This window comes from Dermacentor albipictus, chromosome 8 (assembly GCF_038994185.2).
Source record: "Dermacentor albipictus isolate Rhodes 1998 colony chromosome 8, USDA_Dalb.pri_finalv2, whole genome shotgun sequence".
NCBI lineage: Eukaryota > Metazoa > Arthropoda > Arachnida > Ixodida > Ixodidae > Dermacentor > Dermacentor albipictus.
The window spans coordinates 122,834,962-122,862,530 of record NC_091828.1 but is presented as its reverse complement, the minus strand read 5'-3'; the positions used below and the strand labels follow the sequence as shown (position 1 = coordinate 122,862,530).

The 27,569-nt window shown below is 43.6% G+C and overlaps 1 protein-coding gene and 2 long non-coding RNA genes across 10 annotated transcripts in view; 1 reads left to right on the top strand and 2 right to left on the bottom strand.

The window, feature by feature from the left end:
• Nucleotides 1-22,253, top strand: part of LOC135912986 (uncharacterized) — a 126,951-nt gene extending 104,698 nt beyond the window's left edge. The window contains exon 3 of the long non-coding RNA XR_010567862.1: nucleotides 21,817-22,253. This is a non-coding gene — a long non-coding RNA (uncharacterized lncRNA). The remainder of the gene's footprint in view (nucleotides 1-21,816) is intronic.
• Nucleotides 1,696-16,216, bottom strand: LOC135912985 (uncharacterized). 8 transcript variants are annotated; one of them, XM_070523004.1, is made up of 6 exons: nucleotides 16,005-16,216; nucleotides 14,220-14,307; nucleotides 10,591-10,637; nucleotides 6,145-6,284; nucleotides 5,729-5,839; nucleotides 1,696-1,832 (listed from the first exon to the last, which is right to left on the bottom strand). In XM_070523004.1, the coding sequence occupies exons 1-6, from the start codon at nucleotides 16,022-16,024 to the stop codon at nucleotides 1,813-1,815; spliced, it is 426 nt and encodes a 141-aa protein (XP_070379105.1). In that variant the 5' UTR covers nucleotides 16,025-16,216; the 3' UTR covers nucleotides 1,696-1,812. The 8 variants fall into 8 exon arrangements, 3 of the variants coding, with proteins under 3 accessions (XP_070379105.1, XP_070379106.1, XP_070379107.1); XM_070523005.1 differs by lacking the exon at nucleotides 16,005-16,216 and adding an exon at nucleotides 15,302-15,337; XR_010567860.2 differs by lacking the exon at nucleotides 14,220-14,307.
• Nucleotides 22,254-23,704: 1,451 nt separating the features above from the next.
• On the bottom strand, nucleotides 23,705-27,192 carry LOC135912987 (uncharacterized). The gene is made up of 2 exons (XR_010567863.1): nucleotides 26,947-27,192; nucleotides 23,705-23,901 (listed from the first exon to the last, which is right to left on the bottom strand). It is a non-coding gene; the product is annotated as an uncharacterized lncRNA (long non-coding RNA).
• Nucleotides 27,193-27,569: the final 377 nt, after the last annotated feature.

Genomic DNA, 27,569 nt, shown 5'->3' with positions numbered 1-27,569 from the left:
ACTACATGCCTGCAGCAAGACCATCCACACCTTTATGGTGCCTGCACAGACCTGAAGTACGCCTCACCATCCCAGGAATCACTAAAAAGGCTAACATGCCGTCGTTTGCCCTGAAGCAGACCACATTACAACTTATACATGAGGTGCACAGCGGCCGCGTACACGTTTACATCGATGGCTCAGTCACATCTGCAAGTTCAGCTGCTGCTGTGGTGATACCAACAAGATCCATCGAAATACAGCTGAAAACGTCGCATGTATCATCAACGACAGCTGCTGAACTGGTAGCCTTGCGTGCGGCTCTCCATTTCATTCAGGAGGAACCACCGCATGCATGGTCAGTCTTCTGTGATTCCAAGGCAGCCCTACAGAGTGTACTCTCAGCACTGCGCCATGGATCACATGAACAGCTCGTCGCAGAGATCAGAGAAGTACACCATCGCATAGTTGACGAAGGACACGATATCATATATCAGTGGTTGCCTAGTCACTGTGGCATACACGGCAATGATCGAGCAGACGCAGCTGCCCGATCTGCCCATGACGGCGTCAGGTGCGTTGCCATTCCTCTTTCGCGAGCCGACGCAGCGAAAAAACTTGCCGTACTGGCAAACGACCTGACATTAGCTCAGTGGAATTCATCCGATTTCAGAAGTGCACGACTTCATACCCTGGACCCTACTTTACAACTCCGTATTCCGCCCGAACTTCCACGACGCGACTGTACCCTTCTAGTTCGTCTATGGCTTGGAGTAGCATTTTCAAATGCGTACTCCTTTCTTATCGGAATGTCCGACAACCCACTTTGTGACTTCTGCGGGTGCAATGAAACAATCGCGCACCTTCTTTGTGAGTGCTCTCGTTTCAACCCGCAAAGAGCAGTCCTCTCAGCCACCCTAGACAAACTGGACAAGCGCCCACTGTCAGAAAACAAGATCCTTGGACACTGGCCTACGCGAACATCAGCGCGATCGGCTATGAAGGCACTGCTGCGGTATTTAAAAGACACTGGACTTTCTGACAGATTGTGACTTCACTGTGTGACTCAGGATTGTACGGTGCACTGCATCACAGTAGGAACGCCTTTGCGGGCTGCGTGACAGTGCCCACAGAAACAGTTTGTGTGTACATGCGTGTGTGTGTAGTTTCTTTTTTTTTAATCCTTCTCCCTCTCACCTATTGCTTCCCCTTTCCCCTCCCCCAGTACAGGGTAGCCAACCGGAGATAATCTCTGGTTAACCTCCCTGTCTTTCCATTGCCTTTCTCTCTCTCTCTCTCTCTCTCTTGCGCCTATCTTCACAGGAATATTTCTTGATCAGTTTAGCCGCGCATGACAGAATTGCGCGTTCTGTGGCTCGTGATGGGGCAGTATTCTCTCGGTGTCACGTTTTGGGAAGTGTTGTGACGACATTGCTATATGCTTTCTTCCGGCTATATATACCGTGCAATCTGCCTATAAAGCCAGGTGGAATTCAGCACTCTGTTCCTTTTTCTGGCCGGCTCGGCTTGTTTCTTCCTCTCCATGTTGCGCTGTACCACTTTTAGAATGCAATGCCAACTCACCCAATTCTCAGCGCTAGCGAACCTTACATCTCACGCTTTGCCGGGCCAAGCCTTAAATTAGATTGACCTGCACTGAAAGCTTAACGCGCTGGACACAAGAAATGTGTAGCCTGGAACACGATTTTTCAGCATTCAAAGAGAAATCTTTTATTGGTGTTGCGGAGCAGATATTTGCAGAAACGTGTCATTTGTTTTTGTTTGTTTGTTTGTTTTTTCATTCATGCAGCAGAGTAGACGTCCTCCATGAAGTTATCCCCACTTGCCAAATGCTGTAAAAAAACATTCAGCCATCAAACTCTAGTTACATGACAAAAAATCAGCCGTCATCGGCAAAAGTCAGAATACACAAGTTAAGCGGAGACATATATTTGTGGTAGACAGATACTTTCTAGGCAGCCTTGCCACTGCGTTGAGCAGGTAGCATAACTGAATAAAGGGTGGAAGGCTCGCAGAAAAAAAAAAGCCGCTCTAGGCTGCCTTCAGTTGCTCAACGAATTCTTTGTAATAGCAGCCGCAGTCGCATGTAGTGATCGAAATTACAATGCAGCTGGTTAAATTGTTCAAGAGAAGTACACGTGCATAAGGCTCATTCGTTGGATATGAGCAAAACGAGAACAAGGTAAAAGCGTGAGCCAATGCTTCTACAAGTGCACCTTTCATTTTCAAAGCGACATATGAATAAATAAAGGCAAGTCCGCATATCGAAACGTTTTCTTTTGGTTTACATTGTTATCGATTTGCTCGTCGCCTTGAATTTCCATATCCCGCCTTCCCCGTGTTTACCCTATCTTCGTTGGATACGTTTTCTTTGCACACGAAATTATTCAGCTATTTGGGGGTCCTCAGTAATATGCTGCTTTGCATTACCTTGCATCTGAAGCTTTTATTGCGAGAACAAATACGAAACACCGTTTAACGCTTTTTTGAGCAGCGATATAATTTATTATTGGCACAGTAAATAAATCATAGAATATATGAACACAAATGTGTTGGGTGTAAGGCATCGTCAACCTTGTAACTGGTTTGTATTTGATTCCTTCATTCTTTGTTCAAGCGAGCTAACTAATAAACTATAGTGTCTCGCATAATTAGTTTCGCATAATCGAATTCTAGTTTTCAAGTATTCTTAGATAAGTCTTCCAAACAAACACAGGCGCTGTAAAACATTGCACGATTGGGGAAGTGAATGTTGAAGCTAGAACTGAATGTGGGGAAAAAAACGTTTTCTCTCAGTGCGCTTTTTCACGATATCTTTACGCCTTAAATGGATAATAATATTTGGGGTTTTACGTGCCAAAACCACTTTCTGATTATGAGGCACGCCGTAGTGGAGGACTCCGGAAATTTTGACCACCTGGGGTTCTTTAACGTGCACCTAAATCTAAGCACACGGGTGTTTTCGCATTTCGCCCCCATCGAAATGCGGCCGCCGTGGCCGGGATTCGATCCCGCGACCCTTAAATGGACAGCCTCTCGAGTTCATTGGCCTTCATTCGTTTTTCTGGCACTACATGGGTTCGTTGGGCATTGGCGTGAACGAAGATGTTTAGCACCTTGACTCGATCGAGGAAAGAATAAGGAGCGCTGTACGCTGTGTACACAGCACTGTGCTTGACAACTCGCACATTGAAACAAAATCAGGCCGAGCCGGAATTAACTTCTATTTGGAAACACACGGATGCTTAAGTGGCCGACTTAAGGAACCAGGGAAAACAGGGGGAAGGCGGGAGGAAACGTTTCCATAAGTGAACTTTCCGCTGTGAAAAAAATATTTTTATTCCGAAACAATTTATTGAGCTTGATTTAGCTTCTTAACATGAAAGCCATGTATACGCTACGCCGTGAGTGGTTTTTGATTGTAGCTTTTGTAATTGATGGGAGTGGTTGCTCTGCTTGCCGACCAGCTAGCGGGTCGCCATCTAATTACAAGAACGTCGATTAGAAGTTTCTGCACGATGGCGTAAATACCGTTGTAGAGTTTTAAAGAAACACCACTGGGGAGCGCCACCATGTGACTGTGCTCTACCAATTATTGTCGTCAGCAGCAGCAGCATATTTATCATCATTGCAGCATGAAGGCCTCTCCCTGCCATTGTACAGTGCCAACCGATTCCAACTATAGCGCCTCCAAATTTTCTTATTTCATCAGCCCACCATATTTTCAGCCGCCTTCGACTGCCTTCATCTTCTCTTGGCACCCCTTCGGCAACTATATTTGTCCACTGGTTATCCGTCCAACGAATTGCATGGCCTCCCCAACTCCATTTTTTCTCTGTATGTCAATTACAATATTGGCTAACCCCGTTTGCTCATTGCTACACACCACTCTCTTTCTGTCTCTTAACGTTACACCTAATATATTTAGTTTCATGGCTCTTTCCGCGGTCCTTAACTTCTTCTCGAGCCTCTTTGTCGACCTCCAAGTTTCCGCCCCATATGTTAGCACCAGTAGAATGCACTGATCGTACTCCTTTCTTTTCAATGATAGTGGTACGCTCTAAGTCCCGATCCCCCAATTCCTGCCGTATGCAATTCAACCCATCTTTATTCTTCTGTAAATATTCTTCTCATGATCACGGTCCCCTGTAAGTAATCGACCTAGATAAACGTACTCCTTTACATACTCTAGAGGCTTACTGGCAATCCTGAACGCTTTTTCCCCTGCCAGGCTATTTATCAATATATTGGTCTGCTGCATAATGATGTCCAGCCCCACTCTTGCACTTTCTTTGTTAAGGTCCTGAATTATTTGTTGTAATTCGTCCCCATTGTTGTTGAACAAGGTAACGTTATCTTAATACCGAAGGATTGCTGAGATATTCGTCGTTTAGTCTAATTCCTAAGCCTTCCCAGTTTAATAGCCTGAATACTTCTTCCAAGCTTGCAGTGAATAAGCATTGCAGAGATTGTGTCTCGCAGGTAACTTTCTATTTTTGTTGTGGAGAACCAAGGTAGCTGTCGAATCTTTGTAGATAAGCTCGGTCCCAATAGGGACGCGCAGACCTTATCGCCTGCCCTCGCTGGAGGGCTGCAGTGGAAAGATAAAAGAATGTGGCTGCCTTTAGTTTTATTCAGGTTGCTTCATGGCAGCAGTGAGAATAGAGAAACTTTGTTTGACCAACGTTTATAGTTTCCCACGGTGATGTTGCGTATTTCGCATTTTTAAATACGCGATACATTCATTTATGTATTGGAAATGCAGATACTGATACACGTCTTGCCAGACGTATCAGGATGCACATACAAGATATCCAACGCCTATCAAAAATACTATCCACGATACATGTATCTTCGATAATAGCCAGCACTGCGCACACGCCAATTGCCTCAAAAGCTACTTAGCGTTGGTACAAGAAAATTATGCGTGCAAAACATACGGGGGATTGTGGCACAATGCTGCTGATACCATTTGGACAAGGCGTAATGAGTTGCGGAAGTGTTTGTACGGCCTTTGAAGTTGTGGCCAAAGTTTCGGCAGTTCCCGTCAACGATATCTACAGACGCTTGCTGACGTTGTGCACAGCTGTCAGCACGGATGCAGCTGAGGCGAGCAGTGGACACGGGATCAAACATGACAGTGCCGACGCGATAGCCATGAAAAGGGTACGCAAGGCATCTTGTTAAATAAGTAGCAAAATTTCAGAATATTACATTTTACGTGGCGAAACGGCGCTTACATTATGAGGCACGTCGTATTCAGGGACTCGGGGATAATTCTGACCACCTGGGGTTCTTCAACATGCACCCAATGCATGGTACACGGACGTTTTTGCATTTCACTCGCATCGAAATGCGTCTCCCGGTGCAGCGATTAAAAAAAAATAGTGGGGTTTTATGTGCCAAAACTCCTTTCCGGGTATAAGGCACGCCATAGTGGAGGACTACGGAAATTTCTACAGCCAGGTGTTCTTTAACGTGCACCTAAATCTAAGCATACGGGTGTTTTCGCATTTCGCCCCATCGAAATGCGGCCGCCCTAGCCGGGATTCGATCCCGCGACCTCGTGCTCAGCAGCCCAACACGTGCCGTGATTAGGCACCACGCCCTCGGACTTAGTAGGGCAACGCCATAGCCACTACGCCACCACGGCGGGTGTTAGATGAATAACAGCAGCAGCGTGTTTTCAAGTAGATTTCGTGGAAGCAGTTCAACAGAAGGCACCTACCTGGGCGTCTCGTAGTTGTGGTTCGTCGTGTAGTATAGTAGGTAGGTCGTTGTATTGTATTAGGGTATGTATCTCTGCTTGTAGGATTCTTGGGACTAATTGCTGGGTTTCCTGCTAGAGCACAGGTGGGGATATTTTGCCGCAGCCTGAAAATAAGGCCAAGTGAAGTAAAAACGACCAGCATGCTTAATTTCAAAACCTTTGCCATAGTCCTTGGGCCGAAACGTACGTAAGTCGCAGCTTCTGCGCTTAGCTTTATGCATCTCAGACAATGGATAAAGAAATTGAAATGAAATGGTAACTTTTATTCTCTCCACCGCTGTATTGTGAGTTTCCTGCTGCATATTAAAATTATGTTCATCTTACTTATGGGCTGTTCAGCGCAGGTTAATAATCAACATAGAAAAAAAGCGTACCCTTTTTGAACTTTCTTCCCTCCAGCGCTGAGCTGTCCCTGCTTTGTGCTGCCAATACAATGGTGTACTTGTGGCAGTAGCGTTTATACGGACGTTCGAGTCGCGTTTGCTCCGTCGCCGCCGGTGTCGCTCTGCTGTCCCTGGGAAAGTCGAAGTACTAGAAGGATTCCCCGTACGCGGTGTGTGGGTGCTCACGCAATCTGCCGTGGGTGCTGGCACGAGTTGAGAAGGCTGGTGGCGTGATTCTCGCCCTGTGCCTTCCAGCATAATGTTGGAGGTCGCGTGATTGATCCGCGGCGCCTTGAGGCCGGGCTAGACGAGCTGGGAGCACGTCTCTCTTCCTCTTACAACCACGAAGTTTCAAAGAGAAGCTCTGCGACCGGTATTGCAATTTGTTTAGCCGCCAGCTCGCTGCTATAAAGGCGCTTGCCACCCGCGTGCAGACATCGACCACGCCTATTGTTGTATCCTTCTTTCTTGTTTCAGTTTCATTTCTTTCAGTGTACATATCGTCATCATCATTCAATAGGATTTCCTATATAAGTTGCTTTACTGTGACGAATAAAGAGAGTTGCATACTGCGCTTGCGTGGTCCCGTGTCATGCGTCTGGTCTGAGCCAGACACCACACCTATGTTTACATCTCTTGCATTCTCGATGTATTACTTCTTTGTTGCTAGGCTGACGAACACATTTGTGACTATAATCTTGTACACGTCGTCAATAGCATTGATAATGGAATCTTTTGATTAATTTTATGCTCTTAAATAACATCCCCAGCATAGACTTCATTCTCAAAGTATGCCGCCACCTGTAGGCAGCCACGTCTCCCACGGTTTGGTAAAGCAATGAAGTGGGCTACTTAGTGAACGTTCATGATTGTATTGCGCGTAGTGTTGCACTGACGATTTTAAGTGAAGGACAGGACGCGGGCGTACGTAGAGCCACGTACGCTACTTACGTCCACGTCCTGTCTTTCACTTAAAATTGTCAGTGTAACACTACGCGCAATATAATCATGATCCCACGGTTTATCGCGTTTTCTCAACACGACAGCACTGTCGTGTTGCAACAAGCATTGTTTGTCGAGAGCTGAAAGCGGCACATGAAGTGAGCACCTTCTCCCAGGCACCTGTACTTTCTCTATCCTTTCTGTTCTAGATAAAACCCACCGTCCGCCCAGATTTTCAAACTTCGGCTTTCATCCTATGTGCCCAGTGCGCGCTCATGAACCACAGTATATACCCACGTCCACACCACATTCTAGCTACTGGTCTTCTCGGTCGATGATCACAAGCCTGAAAGGGTTGCAGTGTAAATTATTAAGTGCCGTTTGTTTCATTGCATAATTACCAATACAACTGAGCCGTTAACAAAGACATCTACAGTAGTAGTCAACTGGACTCTGCATACAAGTCCACTTGGGATAGCCTGGGTGCCTTCAGCAGCCCGAGCGCCGGCGTCGGAGGCAATTGCGAAGCTCCTCTTCCGCCGCATCAGCTCCCTCTGGTAGCCGTCACGCGGGGAGTGTAGAAGTAAATGGGAGAACAGAAAGATAGCTCGACGAACCAAGCCTCGCAACTCAGCTGCAAGATGGCGCGTGCCCTTCATACAGGCTACTTTGTATTGTCCGACCACCGCTGGCCATAACCGACCGAAATGAAAATGGTGAAAGGGCCAAAGAAAATTATTGAGAGTAATAGTAATCGCAGTTATAATATGATAACAATTACTCGATATTCCTATGTGAAAATAATATTATTAATATTATTCCTATATTACAATATTACTCTACAAAAGCAATTATAAAGTAATAGTAATCCCGCGCAAGCCACTGGAGGGGGTGTGAGGAGAGTGTGAAATTGAGCCGCGATCACCGGCTCACCCACGCCCGTTTTCACTCGCACTACAGGATACGGCGCACGCATTTTATCACCCTTCGACTTTATATGGAACCTCATGGTGACGGTGACGGCCGAAATGCGTCTGAAGGGTTCACATAATTGCTGTCGCCATAAAACAAAACAAATTATGCAGATCCCCAAGGATCTGGGGATCGGTGCACGGAAGCATTAATGAGCTAAGAAGGTGGAATGGCGCATCACAATAAAACCTGCACATTTTAGAGACGGACGCGTGCCTCAGCCACCAAAGTTAGCCATGCATCAAAAATGAGCTTTTGTTGTGCAATAAAGTGTGTTAAATTACAACGCACGCCCTCAAACCACGACCTCAACGCTCAAAGCAGGCTGGTGAACAAGCAATTGGCAACCACGGCATGGATTCTAAGAACACTCGACGAGAGATACAAGTTGGTAGAATTCGAGGAAAGGAATAGGCTCTGAGTAATGAACGCCTTTTCCAGGAAGCGTTCGAATAAAAAGTGGACCTGGAAAAGCTCTAGTGGTGAAAGAGCAAATGAGATAGATTTCATACTTTGTGCTCATCCCAGCATAGAGCAGGATGTTGAAGTGATCGGTAGAGTAAAGTTCTGTGATCATATGCTAGTGCAGTCTAGGACTCACTTCTATTTGAAAATAGCACTAGTAAAATTGGTCAGGAAGAAACAGGCCAATCTAGACGCAGTAAGGGTAACAGCAGACGAATTCAGGTTAGCAATAGCAAACAAATATGAGGCCTTAGAACATACAGATGAAGAAGACAGTGAGGCAATGAATGTAACTGTAACTACGCTGGCTTCAGAAGCAGCAGTCAAAGTGGGAGGTAAGGCACCAAGGCAACCAGTAGGTAAGCTTTCCCAAGTAGCAAACGACCTAATATAGAAAGGACAAACGATGAAAGTGTCAAACTCAAGAGATAAAATTCGCGGCTGTCAAAGCTAGTCAACAGGGAGAAAATCAGGGATATTCGAAATTATAACGTGAGAAACACTGAGGAAGCAGTAAAAAAAATGGACGCCGCATAAAATCAGTGGCAAGGGAACTTGGCATAAGACAAACCAAGATGTATGCACTGAAAGATAAGCAGGGTAGTATCATCAGTAATCTCGAAGATAAAGTAAAAGCAGCGGAAGAATTCTATACTGACCTTTACAGTACCCAAATCTGCCACAAATAGCTCAATTCGAAGTAGTAATGAACAGGTTACAGAGGCTCCTTCTATAATTAGCAATGAAGTTAGAAGGGCCTTGCAAGACATGAAACTGGGAAAAGCGGCAGGAGAAGATGCAATACCAGTCAATTTAATCGGAGATGTAGGACACATAATGCTTGAAAAACTGGAGGCCCTTTATGCAAACTGTATATCGACTTCAAGGGTCCCAGAGGACTGGAAGAATTTCTATATTATACTTATCCACAAAAAGGGAAACGTTAAAAAATTGAGAAATTATAGGTCCATTAGCTTACTTCCAGTGTTATATAAAATATTCACCAAGGTAATGTCCAATAGAGTAAGGGCAATACTGGACTGTATCGGTACATGTATCGCCTCCTGGCGCCGCAAGAATCACTCCTGTATAATTTATTCTTCAAATAAAATTCCAGGGGGGAACACTGGCCCTGGGAACGTTAAGCTGCCACGGGAATGATAGCTAGCGCACACATTTGTCTTAAATTCGTTCTTGCTTCTTCGAGCAGTCTTGTGACTTTATTTGTAGCGCTTATTCTGCCATTTCGGCCACCCTTTGAGCTAACTTTATACTTCTAACCTCAGATGGCAATAAGATCCTGCGCATATGTATATTCATTCTAAATTGGCGTACTATTTCCACAGCACTAGTTGTTCATGATGATCAGTTTTACGAAGTCCACGAAAACATTTGAAGGAAGACGGGAAAATGTTTAGAGAAATTCATGTACTAACCATAATTTTCATGGTGGGTAAACCGTTATGCTTGCAGCTGTTATAGACACAAGTGCCAGAGCTTGCTCTAATAGTTTTGAAAGAAACTGTAACAGCGCTCCGAAGTCCAATAGACGGTGAAGGAAGTGTACCGCCTCCCGGATTGTGCTCCAGAAAAAAAAAAAAACCTGGGAGTGAAGCAATGCTACGGCTAATACGGCATATGAAATAGCTTTTTTTTTTACATCAGACGTTAGGTGACGTTATGCCAGAGGGTCTGCATGGCGAGAAACCTCCGAACTGTTATAATTTGTTTTTCAAATTCCTGGTAGGTTTATCTGCTACAGCTTCCACACCGTCATTCCTAAATGTATTTCACATACTACAATTAAATCAATAGCACGTAAAATTTATTTCTTGATGTCAGAATGGTGTATTCTCGGTTTCCAATGTTTTCTTCGTCATTTCACAATCAAATCCAAAAAACTTGAAACTTGTTAGCCGTGCACCGCTTCCATTCGGGGTTATATCTTGCAGTACCTTTTTTGAGTACATTACTGGCGATAAACCCTAGTAAATTATTGAATTTATTTACACGTTTTAGAATATGCGGAAGACACAGTTTCAAATTTAAAAAGCTTACATATAATGTTCCCACTGATTACGGTCCGATGCGAACATTTCTCGGATCTGCAAAAGAAAGAACGAAATGCACGTGGAAGAATTAAGGTATCCGCATTCTGCTACTGTTAGCAACTATGCAAACAACATTCAGCGGCACTGGGAATCCTCCCTCCGTAGCCCAAAAACAAGTCATCGGTGAAGCCCAGGCCGCTGCAGGAAGCCAACTGATTCCAGTCCGCGTCTACGGGGGAAGTAGACGGTGAAAGCGGGAACTGCGTCTCCCCCCGATCAGCCATACTCTCTTACGGGTGCAAATAAAGTGCTCTCTTTCTCTCTCTGGCCTAAAAAGTGCGTTTTCCGACAAAACTCTTTGTATTTACCAATGCCACAGCAAAGGACGGCGGGAGATTAGATAGGTGTTGTAATTGAAAGTATTCTGAAATTATTTTTACGCTGTTAAAGCTTCTTCTAAGTATTCAAGAAAATACGTCCGAATCCTTTGAAAATAGAGCAAAGCGGAACTTGAGCGATTCTCTCAGGATCTCTTTATTCATGTACCCTAAGGCCTTTTACAGGTACTATATATGGCTTGAAAAAAGCAATCCTTAAACATTATACATAGCACAGCAATCAAAAAAGAAGTAAAAATTCACGGGGAACAGATTCACTCATAATGTATAAAAATATAGCCAGGCAAAAAAATATGAGTGCACTAAAAAATGACTTTTTCTCAGTACATAGAAAATGACAAATACATGTCTTAACACGGCAAGCTGGGCGAGTTGGTAATTGAATATGTTCGTCTGCTGAACGCTGAACACGTTCGGCATCGGCTGTACCCATAAGAACAAATGCATGTCGTCTGATTCATAGTTTTATGCAGCCAGCACGTAAGTTTATTCAAGAAAGCACCATGTTTGGCCTCGGATGCGATTTCATCTGGCAGTATATTCCAATCATACATTGCATACATGCATCGTTTGATGCCCACTCAGTGTGGAGATGGTTTTTCTTATGAGGACCGATATATGGAGTGCTCGGTGTGGAGATATCACCTCTGACAGGAGTGCTCAATGTGGCTGAAGCCACTCTTTCGGCCATGGGCGCGAAGAGGAGAGAAAAGTGGCGATGCAAAACATGCAGATCAGTAGATGCGTCCCAGGGTAGTTCAAGTCAGTCCACAGTTATTGCTGAAAGCTATCACTGCTGGATTCCATTCGCGAGCAAATCGAGTCTATTTCCTTAATTACCTCCAAAATAGAAGAGTTGCCATGCCTGAAGTCTGAGATCGTAGCAGTGAATACAAAAATGCAAGAAATACATGACTTGCAAGAAATGCACTGATGGGCAGTGAAACCGCCTGTTTACTAAGACTGGAAGCGTAAAAAATACAACATAGCAAGGTGCTGTTTCAGAATATGGCACCCTTTCATGTGCACTTCTGGCGAGCTGCCACATGCACTGATGCATAAAAAGGAACAAGGGCAAGAGGCAAAGTTACTCTGCAACCCACGTGACGCCTATAAGAACATGTGTCTGTGAACCTTGATATTTTCACAGCAAATGAAAATTTGTTTTGTGCTACTTGGTTAATCACACTGCGGCAACAACACAAGGAGCAAGGACAGAAAACACATCAAGTAGGAAAATTGGGAAGACAAGGTAGACCAGTGAGAAAGGCTTGAATGAGATACGTTAATGAAAATGTCAAAGAATTTTCTGAAAGAAAACTTGCACCAACAAATGATAATATGAAATAAAAGGACAGAAATAAGAGTAATCGCAAACACGCATAGAAGCAGGCACATATTCACACAGAAACGTGAAAACTACCGAAATTTGAAATATAAGGAAATGGGGGAAATAAAAAAAATAGACAAATGGAAGAAAACATGCACACACACAGTTTTACAAACAGACGCGGGTTGAGGTATTAGGAGCGGGTTCACAAGGTGCTGTGCCGACCTGCTCGTATGTTTTTCTTTTCTTTCACCGTTATCTTGACATTGTCTTAGGAATGTTTAATATCAACATATCACGAGAATCGAAAAGCAGCGTGGAGCTGTGTAGCGGGAATGCATATCGAGCGCTGGCAGCAAACCTTATGCGTGATTGTGTCACAGCACGCATTTTACAGCTTGCGCGTGCAGTAAGCACCGATGTACAGCAATCAATTGACAGTGCTACGCAACGCTCCAACACCACCGCTAGACTATCGGCTATGCCACTGCTGACAACGATCGTTCACGCTAAGCTGGCAGCAACAAATCTTTGCGTTGGAGGATGTTTCCACAAATTATTTCTTTTGAGACACTGGTAGGTTTGCTTCACGCGCACGCTCTTCTCATTTCTCCTGAGAATGGTTTTGCTCCATCACTTCACCCCGTCCTACCAAAAACGCATGCAGCGAAGAAGTACACAAGAACACACCCACCGCTAACAGTAGGCACCGGACTTTAGCAAACTTTCCTTGTCGTAAGGCCCCTTTGGAGCTAAACAAAACAACATGTAACGAACGCGCAGAATGTTTGTTTGTAGTGGTGTGTCCCCGAGAGATCTTGAGAGGCAAAGCGTAGCGCAGCGTCAGCGATGATCGCCGCAATGTTTTTTCGTCGGATCACGGCTCAGAATAAACACACGCTGTAAAAATGGTGCATAGTAAGCTCGCAGTAATATTTACAGCATGATAGAGCATCACAAACAGTTCGAGAATCCACTCTGACTACGGGCTGACGCACAAAGCTGGCGCGGCTTGGCCCACTTCGAAGCGCGGGCGGCCATCTTCTCCTTTGGCGGGGTCACCAGCCGTGCGGCTCATGACGTCAGTCCAAAGTACGCGCCCATTGATGGATGCTCGTGTGCATCCGCCTATGGGTAGCAAATGCTAGTTTGTTATGAAGTTGTACCCGGCTATAAACTCATATTTTTCCGCAATCCCCTGAAACGTATTCCTGCCATCCTTCCTTTGTTTCTTCATTCTCCTTAGTATAATAATTGCTCCTGCTCTCCTATTCCATACCTTTCAGGTGTCAAATATCTGGGCGTTCATTTTGATTCCAGCATGTCTTGGAACAACCATTTAGTTAACGTTTGTGAACGGCTGCGCAAAATAGCGTGTTTGCTTTACTCTATCAAAGCATTATGCCCAATTTATATAAGGAAAATGATAGCCCATGCATTAGGATACAGTGTGCTCCGCTATGGAACTTATTCTTGTTTACTTTTGTTGAGTGTTTTGGCGCAATAAGGTTGATTGCTTACTGAAATCTACGATTCATGCCGTGATGTATGGTGTTCCAATTCCCAACAATTCTAGTCTGTTTCTTTTCTACCATATTCCTTCATTCAAGTTGTTATTTGAAGGAAGTGTTATTCTCACGTACCTGTGGAATAATGAATATTGCCTCCCATGCATCCCTCGCTCGAAGATTTCGCCCAAGAGATCATTTCATTTTGCCCAGAGTGCGAACTAGATATGGAGAACGTGTTCGTGCTTTTTTATGTTCCAAGTGTCCTGAATGACCTACCAATTAGTGTGTTCTCTTTAGGCAGTCGGAAAGACGTAAAGTATATTATCTTTAATTTGTATGCTTGATTTTTTTTCTTTTCTTCCTGCTTAGTTCAGTTATTTTGGTGATGTGAACCGACCTTGGTGTATGTTCTGACTTGTCCCTTGCTGTCGGGCACTGCCCCACAAACCATCCGTTGGCTTGGGCTGCAGGCCCATATTTGTACCCTGTAAATCCACAAATGTATAAGTAATTTATTTTATTATTTAAGTAGGTATTTGACAATGCTGCTATTTTTCAGGGGCCAGTAATTCAAGCACGCAGATTACCGTTGCGAGACGGGTTTTACCATAGAGCAAGTTCCCCATTTTAAGTGATCTTGTGGTGGGGAGCTATGTACCCTAATGCGCCAGCATATTGAGCACCTTTATAAGCATCATTGCTTTATACCATATATTCTTGCGCATTCTAAGAACGCGAGAAAGATAACCATGCGGAAATCAACAGCATTGATTGGCAATAGAAAAATCAAAAAGGATATTTTATCAAGCTAATAAATTTAGTAAAATTATGATACCTTTGAAGGCGTGTATGTGTTCAGTGAAGAAATTGAGGCGGCCGGTATTTGTTTCATTACGTAATTACGTACACAAATGAACCGTTAACTAGTACATAGTAAACTAGGAAGTAGTACTAACAGTGAAAGGGGCTTTACATATAAGCCGATGGGTCGTTTGTGTGCTGTCTCTAGCGGTAGGAATGTCGGCCTGAAATGCGACTGCCATGTTTTTCTCCCGCTGCCTGAGTCTACTTCAGCAACCTTCGCATGAGGAGAGGTCGTGGGAGAATATGGGGGCAGCTCTTCGTTATCGCTCAACCACACCATCTAGACTTTGCGACGCCCCAAAGCTCTCCCGCGAAAGCGCGTGAATCTGAAACAGCTATAACAGCTGGCCTTCGGTGCCGAACGTGCCCCGCAACTTTTGTTAGAAGAAGCATGGGCCCCTTTGTGTCAGCGCCTTTGCATTGGCTGTGTAGGTCCGACCACCGGCCGAACACCAGCGACCACAACAAGCACAGCGAAAGAGTCAAATGAAGTTATTCGCTTCAAGATGCACCGTGAGCGTAATAATGCTATTTCTACGCTCGTACAGGTTCACACTGTCATGAGTGTCTTCACCAAACGAGAATTAGTTCAGGAATAATGCAACCAATACACACCTTAACGCCCGAAAGGACATCTAGGTCTTTGCGTCGATGGTCTAGGAGTAGGAGGTGGTGGAGGGGGTCTCACGGGCATGCTTGGTCTTCCTAACATACTCCTGGAAGCCGTACCAGGGTTTCCCGCAGAAACAGATGTGCTGCTTCTTTGTTGCAGCATTAACAGAACACAAAATATCTACAAAATAACAAGAACCTTAAAACATGGGACTTTGTCCATAGCGTTCAAGGCGCAAATATGTACTTTCACTTGGAACCCGACTTTCACAAGCACTGCTGAGTTGGATCGCTTGCGGGAACATTAGAACAATGTTACTCTCACACTTGGAGACCTATATTAGGATATCGAAGGCTAAAAGCACTTTGGGATTCTATAGTTCTTGAGTGCAAGTGAAAATGTTACAGGTGCCTTCAGGCGGGTAAAGGTCGAATTATTTTTGCAAGGGTGAAAGGCCGCCATGCATTGTGTCTAGTTGACGTTTTCCGCTAAGTAAGCGCTGCTTTGGTGCTTTTGTTCACAAATGGATGTACATGCCACCATAGCTATAGCAGCAATCAGTACATCGACCTGTGACTACAGCAGACGAAATAAGGAACGCAATAAGAACAAAATGTAGACCCTTATATTTTTGCAACAATTTGATTTAAAAATGTGTCTCCAGTCCCCTTTTGCTAATTAAGGAATAATGCAATGAATACATACTTTAACGCCCGAAAGGACATCTAGGTCTCTGCGTCGGTGGTCGAGGAGTAGGAGGTGGCGGAGGGCGTCTCACTGGCATGCTTGATCTTCCTGACATAGCCCTGTAACCCGTGCTAGGGTTTCCCGCAGAAACAGATGTGCTGCTTCTATTTTGAAGCATTAACAGGAGACAAAATAAGCGCAAAATAAGAAAAACTTTAAAACATGGAACGCTGTTCATAGCTTACAAGGCAGAAATGCTCCACCGCGCATCAGCGTGGTCTATATATTCCTGTGTAGCGTGTGAATAACAAAAAATGTCTTTATTCCGCACGTGTTTTCCCACTTGGAACCCATTTTTCGCGTGTAGTGCTGAATGGATGTCTGGCGGAAAAATGAGAACAATGCGAGTCTTTCTCACTTGGAGACCTGCGTTACTATATCAAGGGTAAATGCACTTTAGAATTTTTGATTTCTTCAGTGCGCGCGAAAACGATTTAAAGAGAAAAGGCTGCCAGTGAGAATAGCTTCTAGAGTGTTTGAAAGGGACGGGTGGTCGCTTGGGCCCAAGCAATTTTCCTTCTGCAGAGTGTTCTTTATTTCAAGTATCCAGAGCACATATATACAGGTATATTTATTTTGTTTATGTATATATTTAGAAATACTGCTAACCCTCTCTCGTGGGTCATTACAGGGAGCGAGAACATTCTCCATGCAAAAGTTTACACATACTCAAGCACTTATATACATATATGTGCATATATGTAACAACTGGCACAACAGTAACCATAGCTGAAGCTCAAGCTAATCATCAGAATTAATGACGTAAATGCACATGAGCTAAACCCACGAATTCAGAAACATCATTTGTGTTGACCACATCTTTCGGAAGCCCGTTCCATGCATCAACTGCATCAAGAAAAAAAAACGCCGAAACAGATTTCTTCAAGCGAAATAAATCTGAAGCACTCGCGTATGATTCGCCCTCTCACTTCATTTCCTAGGCAGTAGTACGTAGCCGCTTTTGTTAATAATAAAACCGCCTTTCATCAATTGAAAAAGAAATTTAATCCCACAATGTAGATAGCGAGCAATGGCGCATCTATCTTCTAGTGCTGCCTTTAGGTGAGTAAAAGGCAAATGATCTTTGCAAGGGTAAAAGTACACCATGCTTTGTGTCTGTTTGATGTTGTCGATTAGGTAAGCGGTGCTTTGGTGCTTTCGTGCCAAAACGTATGTACATGCCACAGTAGTTATAGTAGTAATGAGCACATCTACCTGTGAATACGGCAGTCGTAACCAGGACCACCGTACGAATAAAATACATGCCCTTATATTTTAATACCATTTACATAATAAGACGGTCTCCAATCGACGGCGTGAGAGTGCTTGGATAGCCAAACTGTAAACGGCAACCAGTACGATTACGACTTACGACGTAGCCTCAAATTATTCCCATGGTGACATTGACATGCATTTTACCTTATTATTAGTCTAAGACGTTACAACGGACTGGGACTTGGCTTGCACCACTACTTCATCATCATCATCATCAGCAGCAGCAGCAGCAGCCTATTCTTATGTCGACTGTAGGACGAAGGCCTCTCCCTGCGATATCCCAAAACCCTTCTTCTGCGCCAACTGATTTGAACTTGCGCCTGTGAATTTCCTAATTTCATCACCCCACCTAGTTTTCTGCCGTTCTCGGCTGCACTTCCCTGACTTTGGCAGGCATATTGTAAATCTACTGGTTATTCATCCTACGCGTTACATGGCCTGCCCAGCTCCATTTGTTTCTCTTCATGCCAATTAGGATATAGGCTGTCCCATTTACTCTCTCATCCGCACTGCCTTCTTCCTGTATCTTAACTTTACGCCTAACATTTTTTGTTCCATCGCTCTTTGCGCGGTGCTTAACTTGTTCTCGAGCTCCTTTGTCAACCTCAAAGTTTCTTCCCAGTATGTTAGCAGTGATATAATGCAGTGATTGTGCGCCTTTCTTTCCAATGACAGTGTTAAGCTCGCAGTCAGTGTCTGGCAATACGTTCCTTATGCACTCCAACCCATTTTCATTCTTCTGTAAATTTCCTTCTCATGATCAAGGTCCCCTGTGAGTAACAGACATTAACGAACGTTCTCCTTCACATGCTCTAGAGGCTGGCTAGCGATCCAGAACTCTTGCTTCGTTGCCAGGCTATTGATCATCATCTTTCTCTTTTGTATACTAACCCGTAACCCCACTGTTACACTTTCTCTGTTAAGATCATCGATTCTTTCTCGTAATTTGTCCCCTGTGTTGTTGAACAGGACAATGATCTGCAAACCGAAGTTTGTTGAGATATTCGCTGTTGATTCCCACTCCTAAGCCTTCCAGGTTTAATAGCTTCAATACTTCTTTCGAACCTGCACTGACTAGCATTTGGGAGATTGTGCTACCTTTCATGACTCCTTTATTGACAGTTAATTTTGTAATTTTCTTGTGGAGAACCAAGGTAGATGTAGAATTTTCGTAGATATTTCCCGCGATATTCACGATCTTTCCTGAACCCCTTGATTAAGCAGTGCTTCTATGACTGCTGGTATCTCTACTGGATCAAATATAAATTCATAATCTGTGAATGCCATACGAAGAGATTGATTGAACTCCGCAGATTTCTCAATCGCCTGATTCAAGACACGGATATGATCCATCGTAGAATATCCCTTCTTGAAGCCAACATTTCCTCTTGGTTGAATGAAGTCGTGTTGCCCTGATTTTATTGGAAATGACCTTGATGAATATTGTACACAATATTGAAAGCAAGCTAATGAGCCTATAGTCCTTCAATTCTTTAACATCTCCTTTCTTGTGGATTAATATAATGTTGGCATTCTTGTAGTCCTCTTGTACGCTTGAAGTCATGAGGCGTTGCGTATAAAGGGCCACAAGCTTTTCAAGCATGACATCTCCATCTCTGTATAAATCGATGGTTATTCCATCTTCTCCTGTCGCTTATCCCCGGATCAGTTCTTGCGAGGCCCTTGTAACTTCATCCTCTTCATCACTTCGTCGAAGGAAGTTCGCACTGACATTCTTTTAAAGAAATCTCGTCGCACACTACCCAGCGGCTGCCCCTGTACTCCGGAAGCCTAAAGCATATAAACACGTTGCGTCAGTTTGCACTAACCATTCGTCTGATGTGGGCTCAAATGTAACCTGAGGAGAACTTGAATGCGCTAGGCAGCGATACGCTGCCTTCACAGTGTCCCTTCTCCATTTATCCAGCCCTTTAAGCGCCGAATCGAACAGGGTACAGAGGAAGGAATGTTTCTTATTCATGCGCTGCACATTTTACTTTTGGTGTCATGCAACAAGTTTCAAAATGCAAGTAATAAATGCACGTCTGTCTTCTACATGATGGTGATTGCCTGAGCGAATAAAAAAATTGTGCAAACTAAAATACCACCATGATGGTAGGCAGCGTGAGGGCCTCCGGGAACACTAAAGAAAGAACCAAGCACCACAAGCACGTGTGGCGTTTGTGCTAGCGCTTGTGGTCTTTGGTTCTTTGTTTACTGTTCCTGGAAGTCTTCGCGCTGCTTATCATCATGTTTTATAGCAGATATCCCGATCGAATCGCTTGTAAAATAACATTATAGAATAACATTAAAGAACATTATAGAAGAAGACTAACATTATAGAATTACAAGATAATTTTTTTAATTATGGGGTTTTACGTGCCAAAACCACTTTCTGATTATGAGGCACGCCGTAGTGGGGGACTCCGAAAATTTGGACCACCTGGGGTTCTTTAACGCTCACCTAAATCTAAGTACACGGTTGTTTTCGCATTTCGCCCCCATCGAAATGCGGCCGCCGTGGCAGGGAGTCGATCCCGCGACCTCGTGCTCAGCAGCCCAACACCATAGCAACTGAACAACCACGGAGGGTTACAAGATAATCACGCAAAGCAAATGGTATAGCTGAAGCAGCTTTAACAAATATTTGCAGCATGGGAGGACAAGGAGAAAATATACCAAGAAGGCAGGGGTGTTGAATTGAACAGCATCTGGTTGTCTTATCTACGCTGGGGAAAGGGAAGGGGACATAGGAAGATGAGAAGGGGAGGGAGAGAGCGGAGGAGGAAGAAGAAACACGGTGAAACCACTCTAACTCGAAAGCGTTCACACGGGACAGTCACCCGCAACAAACACATAGGTGCCTTTGCTATTTGACGAACTGCCGATATTTTAAACTTAAATAAATCTTAGAATACGAAGTGCGGTTTTCAGCAAAACAAAACACCAAACAAATTACATGCAGGCATACGAATTAAATAAAGAAATACTGTTAAATATGCAGGCTGCAAGAATATAGAAAAATATACATACTGCAGAAAGCTTACAGGCTTAAGAAAAAAAGTATTATCTCCCTATCACTTGGGACAATATTTAAGCATGTAGGGACATATGTTGCTGAAGCACTAAGCATGCCGCTTTTCTATATTTCCATATGAGAACCGGAAACCATTCATTCATGCGAACTTATTTGCACCCCAAAAAGAATATCTGGTTCACTTAAAAATTATGCGAATTGATATTTCACAAAATTGCAAGTCGATGTTGAATTCAATTTATACAGGGTGTTTCACGTAACTTGAACAGAGTAATTTTAAAAAGTGGTTAACCGCAGCTGAAGGAAACCAAAGACATATGGTTTGCCATCATGTGGCACTCTTCAGAGCATTTTTTTTATATTCCACCTAATTCGTTAGTTAACTAAGAATATTTATGAAAAATTCTTGATATTCACTTGAGGGCCAAGGGCATTTTGTTGCGTTGTAGAGGGTGTTCAGAAACGACCAATCCGATTTTTGAGGCAACGTACAGGCTGCGTGGAAATCTTTTTTTTTCTCTTAGAGAAAGCTCAGAAAATATGAAATAAAACAAAGCCATTGATTTTTTCGTTTCTTACAAGTAAATTTTCTTGATTTCCTACTTGACACACCTGGCGCTTCTTAAGCTAGTGCATTCATTCGGTGCCAGCTGAAAGGAAGAAAACCGGGACGAAAGGAGTTTCAAGTGTTGTTGTTTTTTTTTGATAAAGAAGGTGCTGTTCTCCAGACACCGTGCGGTTACTTTGAAATCTTCAATGAGGCTTCTAGAATCTGCCGTTGCCCTTTAGAGTTCGCCTGCGCCCTGAAGACTAATATGGCAGGCCATTTTAACTGCAGACGGATTGTAATAAGGCTATTCACTCTACAGTAATTATTAAAGCATGTGTGAAAAAGAGATAATATTTAATGGCAGAAATGTTGACACGTCGGCCTGAGTACATCTAGACTGCTACTTCACGCTGAGGAAGGAGTTTTGGACAATAACAGAGATGTGATGTGAAGAGGAAGGAGGGTGGTGGTATGGTGAATATAATGAGGACCGCACAACATACTGTTTCTGTGCAATGCGTACGTGTACACTTCACACCACAGCACAGTCATCTTCAAGAGCACTGGAGGTGGAAGCTACTGCAGTGTAGCTAGGAGGCTGTCTATAGCGTCCATAATTCTTGCCGCTGTTAGCGCCACTGGCGCATTTAAACCGGACAGTAGCAGCTCCAGGGCGTCGATTATTTGTCGCAGCATGGCTTTGATGGCTGATGACTTTGACGACTGATGGTGATATCTGAGTGCACTGTCCTTGCTCGCGCTGACAGTGTAAGGTAAGTAAGTAAGTAAGTAAGTAAGTAAGTAAGTAAGTTTATTTTCCAGGTTCAACTGGAAGATTTTCTGGCAAAAAGCTGCATGAGCAGCTTGACTATGTAATTCACACGTACTATGTATGTCCGTGTGCGCAGCGGCAAGTGTGGCCACACATTCGATTCCGGACTTGCGCGGCTGGCTTGAAGCAATGGTTTGGGGAGATCTATCGATGCCGATTCAACTACCTTCTGCTCCACCTACGGAACTGGAGCCCGGGAGTCCTCGTTTGGAACTGCAGCTTGTCCTCGCCGACGACGCGTTCGTCTCCTCCGGTGTTGCACTGACGCAGCCGCCTCCTTCTGGGGCGTACTTGTTTAGCTCATTTGCTTCAGCATTTTTTTTCTCCTTTTTTGGTTTAGGGCAGTCTTTGGAATTGGCCTCGTGGGGTCCATCGCAATTCAAGGACTTCGTTTCATTTACTGTGCATGAAGATACGAAGCACGTAATTTTAAATAATGCTTGCAGTCAGGATAACATACTCAAAGATGCCCTAATTCAGTGATGAACAGTAGTTCTGGTTGTGCATGTAAGTTCACGCAATCAAGCGTTTGGCGGAATATTCTCTATTTAGTAAAATCATGATTGAGAAACTGGGATCACTTAGTCTTTGTACGTAGCACTTGTCCCCAATAAAAATTTCTCGCATACGTTTTAGAACAGATGTGTTCTGCAGACACCCACATGTTGGAGGCTTGTTCATGTTTTTTTTTTCTTTTAAATAAACGTTTTGATATATATATATATATATATATATATATATATATATATATATATATATATATATATATATATATATATATATATATATATATATATATATATATATATATATATATATATATATATATATATATTGTTCATGAAAGAGAAAATTGCCGTTGAATCGAGTGTACAAAATGCATAAATTTCTATGAAAGAAAGCTTCGCAGTTGAAAGAAAATTCATCGTGTCCAGAGTTGCAATCCAGGACTAAAGGTTTTTTAAGGCAGTAGGCCTACCATCATAACTAAGCAGAAAACACCATTAACGCGCGATCCCATACCCGACGAAATACTCTCAATATCACTCGAAACATGATACATTGTACAGCACACTGACAAATGGGCCTACAAGCGAGCATTCAGCTACCATTGAAACGTGGAGGACCCATTGCCTCGTGAAACATTTTCCGGTGTTTTTAGAAGACACCAATTGCATAGGGAACAGCATCTTTGGACCAACCAGTAAGTGTAGGTGCTAAAAAGGCTCCGGCAATAATATTATGAACTGAATGTCGCGAATAACAGTTTACGAAGGATATCAACTTCTCAGCATTCCAATGACGTCACGTCTACTGAAATGGCTATTTTTATTCCCCACCAAGGGACAGGTATACGGAAGAAGTGTGGGGAGGGGGGGGGGATTGCGCTTGTCGCCATGACAGCAAACCGTATTGTCAAAATATTTGCTCAAACTTAATTGTGGCTTCTTCGACCTCTTTGGCAACTTCGTCATCCACCATCTTATTATGCATTTCATTTTCGCGAGACTACAGACAAAATCTTAAACATTCTAGACCTTTTCTGTCCAGACAAACCGCAACCTAAGTATGAGGCACACCGTGGCGGGAGACTCGGAAATACTTTTGACCACGTGAGATTTCTTTAGCGTGCAATGAATCCACGGCAAACAAGCGTTTTATCGTTGCGCCGCCATCGAAATACAACATACGCGACGCGCGCATCAAGCACATAACCCCAATGCTCAGCACAGCACTGCCACGGTCACTGAAACATCACGGCAGGTACACAGGGCTATTTACTTTGTTCAAAATTATTACAAAGTACTATCATAAAGCAATGAGTACGTTTGCGCAAGACCATGAAACCTGCTTCACTGTCTCTTTCAAAAGCCACGTAATGTGTGACAGTGTGCTTTCGTCTTTTCGTCTTGTTTCTTGGAGAAGCCGCATTGAAATCAAACAACGAAATTGAAAGGTAGGTGCAATGTAGGCATTATAACATGTTTATTATTTGCAATAAAGTGGTCAAAAGAGAATCGGTAACTTCATTTATTTATTCGTCTGCTTCCACTTTGCGTGGCATCGCACAGGAGAGCACGTCTTCAAAATTTTCACAATGGTGATAAAGCAGCCTCTCAAAGCTTGAACGACCCTTGCGATATTCTTCTCGTTGTAGGGCCTGCAATATAAGCACTTTAAATTATTAGAACATCTGTGATTAAAATCAGATTGGGCTGAATAGAAAACAAACATCGCAAGAACGTGAACTGCCCTGAATATTTAAATAGACTACAAAAAATCGTAAATGATCTTTACCGCGAATGGTCATGATATTCATAAAGTTGTTGAAATAATACATATAATTAAAGACTAAGCGATAATTTGGAGTGTATATTCCGGTGGCGAATTTGAATCACAGGCGCAGAATATCCCGTTGGCCGGAAGTAAGCCAGCCATTCCAACCGTGCGCCACGCAGCAGTTGCATAGACAGGCAAGGGTATCCGATGCGATGACAATCAGTGATCGCTCCAATACGTTACGACCCCTGCGTTTAATAGAGACAGGTTCGCTTATCCACGCTTCGGTATTCGGATAAATCTTTGGGAGACATTCGGACAAGTCAGGCTCTCCTCAAATCATTTCCCTTTCCCTTCCCGTTTTAATGCGAAACCATTAAACGGCTCACGAGGTGGAAAATTCGGCGTTGGCAGCGTGACCGCACGGTGCTACAAGAAAGCTACGAAGTGTCGTCCTTCAGTGGGAGTCACACCACTGAAGACATTAGTGCTTATAATGGTGAATGTAATTATTGCGCAGTTAAGACAGAGTTAAGACACTCGAAGCCACAAGCTTTAGTGGGTTCGAACCCACGAGCTTCGGTGGGAGTCGAATCCACGAGAATTGGTGGTATTTAAGGTTAAGCTTTTTAATGCACACTGAATTGAGATTATAGCTAATTAGGGCACTAGAACCTACGACCATTGGTGGTAAATAAGGCAGAGGTAATGAAGACACAGTGAATTAAGGTAGAGTTGATTAAGGCACTAGAACTCAAAACCTTTGGTGGAGTCGAACACATGAAATTTAGTGTTAATTGAGGAAAAGTTAATGAAGTCACAGTGAAGCTGAAGGTAATCAAAGCCCTTGAGCCTACGACTTTTGGTGGGAGTTCAACCCAAGATGTTTGGTGTTATTTAGGCAAAGTTTGTGCCGGCAAAGTGAACTAAGAAAGAGTGAATTAAGGCAGTAAGCCCACTACCATTGGTGAGAGTCGAACCCTCGACATTTGGCGTTAATTAAGGCGAAGGTAATGAATGCACAGTGAATTAAGACAGAGTTGATTAAGACACTCTAAGCCCCTCCCTTTGGTGCGAGTAAAACGAAAGCTGTTTGCCACACTGCTTATATTGCGCGTAAAGGCACCGCATGACAGCGCTCGTAATTATTTTTTATCTCAAATGCGTGCCAATCAGTCGTTAAGGCAGAGCACAATCTGTCTGGGCATAGGTCGCAAATTCTAGATAGTCTCGATAGGTCGCAAATTCGCAAAACCCGGGTCAAATTGATTAATGCTCCGTGTTTTTAAGAAATCTCGATAATCGCATGGAATTTTCGATATTCATTACAAAATATCTTAGAGCCAGAATATGTGCACATCACCTAAGAACTCCTGGGCCAATACCACCGTGCTTCTTAAACTCATAACCGTTAAAAACATAATGATCTATTGGAGAAAAAATGTCGTTAGTTTATTCCTGTCATATTGACAAGCGTTATGAAAGAATGACACGATATGGTTCGCGCACAAATGTGTTTTATATCGCTCAAGCGAAAACTGACTGCATTTATTATTATTATTATTATTTGTTTTGCACACATATACACATATACACAGGTAACAGGAAAGGGAAAGCGAGGAGCAGGCTGGCAACTGCCACCGGAAGGGGCACAACGCCTGCCTACTCTTCTGAAGGGAGGCGACAGCAACACAGAAATGGAAGATAGGAAGGAGGGGAGGAAAAAGGAAAAAGGAAAGGAGAGCAACAGGACAAATCGAAAGACCAAAGTAGAACACTGCAACAGGACAAATCTAAAGACTAAAGTAGAACTCTGCAGCCGGAATTAAAGTAACGCCGCGTCGAACAGCCACCACAATTATCAACCACGTCCATGGCTAGTTCGCTATGCGGCTGATTGTGTTCTCCACGATGAGACGCCAAGTGAAGCTGCACGTAAGCACCGTTTCACGTAATCACCTGCACGTAATCACCGGTTCACAATATACACTACAAGGTGTTTGAACCCGCCACCTCCCATCTTCGAAGGAAGAAGCGTTAGGGTACAGTACTGATCACACACAGTAGGGCCGGTCACTAAAGGTCACGCTGCAACTGAATGTCGAATGTTCATGCTACAAACGTGAACCTAAGTTAGTTAGGTCTATAAAGGTTAGTAGGGCGCGATGGGCCTGATCACGTTTAGATGCGCAGCCACTGGGGTATAAACATTCCTCGAGTGTCGCACACCGTAGGCCAAGGAGATGATAGTTTCTCACTAGTGACATGCGCTGCGCATTGAAAGCGGGACACTCAAGTATAAGGTGCTGAAGTGTCTCGTAACAGCCACAAGACGTACACAATGGACTTTCCGCACGCCCTTGTCTGTATAAACGTTCGTGCACGTTCACGCATTTAGTCTTACTCAAACAGAATACCAGCCAGACGAAAAAATTATAACGGACGCTAAAATTCCCAATGACCCATCGAACATAGCATTTTAGGGCTAACAGTGGATGAATATGCGGCCTAAATACATACTAATATGTCGAAGGAAGGACGTTAGGATCAAGCATGAACGCAATAACCAACTCAGCTTGAGTGCTGTAATGCTGCCGGACTGTACCAAAAGACTCCTGCACAACCTTCTCGAGCAACTTCTGGCCAGCAGCAAATATCAGAAATATTTGCGATTAAAAGGTGACCAACTTTACGCTATGCTTGTTTTATTTACGAAAGTTTGGTTTTATTGACTGGCCATAGAAAAATTCTGTCAAGTTTAAGAAATTGCTTCTTGCTATTATGTTAATTGACTGTTTGGTTTAGCTTCCTATGTCATCCAAGAAAACGACGCTTTTATGCCTCGTCATTGTAACATTACATTGGCTAGAGCAAATCAGATTATGTATGCAATGTGTAGAGAGAAACAACACGAGAAATTGCGCACCTCCATGAACCGCTCGATTTGAAAATCCACCTGATGATCCTCCACATGGAGGCCGACGTGTAGTAGGACGTGTAGTTCGAAAACCGGACTTGAAAAGAGGTTCAGCATGGGCGAATTGTGGACATAGTCTTTCCACTGTCGAAAGGATAACGGCTGCAGCGGCCAAGACGAACACAGCACGCGAACAGCAGAAATTTTTCATATCGAAATAGCTTGCACTTCAGAAAGCCATGGTTAGCGCCAGCAGCTACGCTTATATCTATGCTCAAACAATGGTCATACAACGCATATTCTCTCTTCTTCGTTTCATTTCAGTTTGTCTCTGAGCTTCGTATTTCGCGATGCTTTTTGCGTCATTTCTATGCCTAAGTCTGCCATGTTATCACTTACCCGCTGGAGACGTTCCCACCTTTTGATGCAATTTCAGGATGCCGTGTTATTCTATACAATGCTGCCATAGCAGCACGGAATAACTGCGGGAAAGATGACTCTCTATACGGAAACAATGGGTTGCTCATGCTATATTTGAAAGAGGTATATACAGTGCCTTCTTTGGTGTCTCTATACGCGACACGATTGCGTATAACGTTCCACGTTTGCAGTCAATGTCCGCTGCGCGCCTT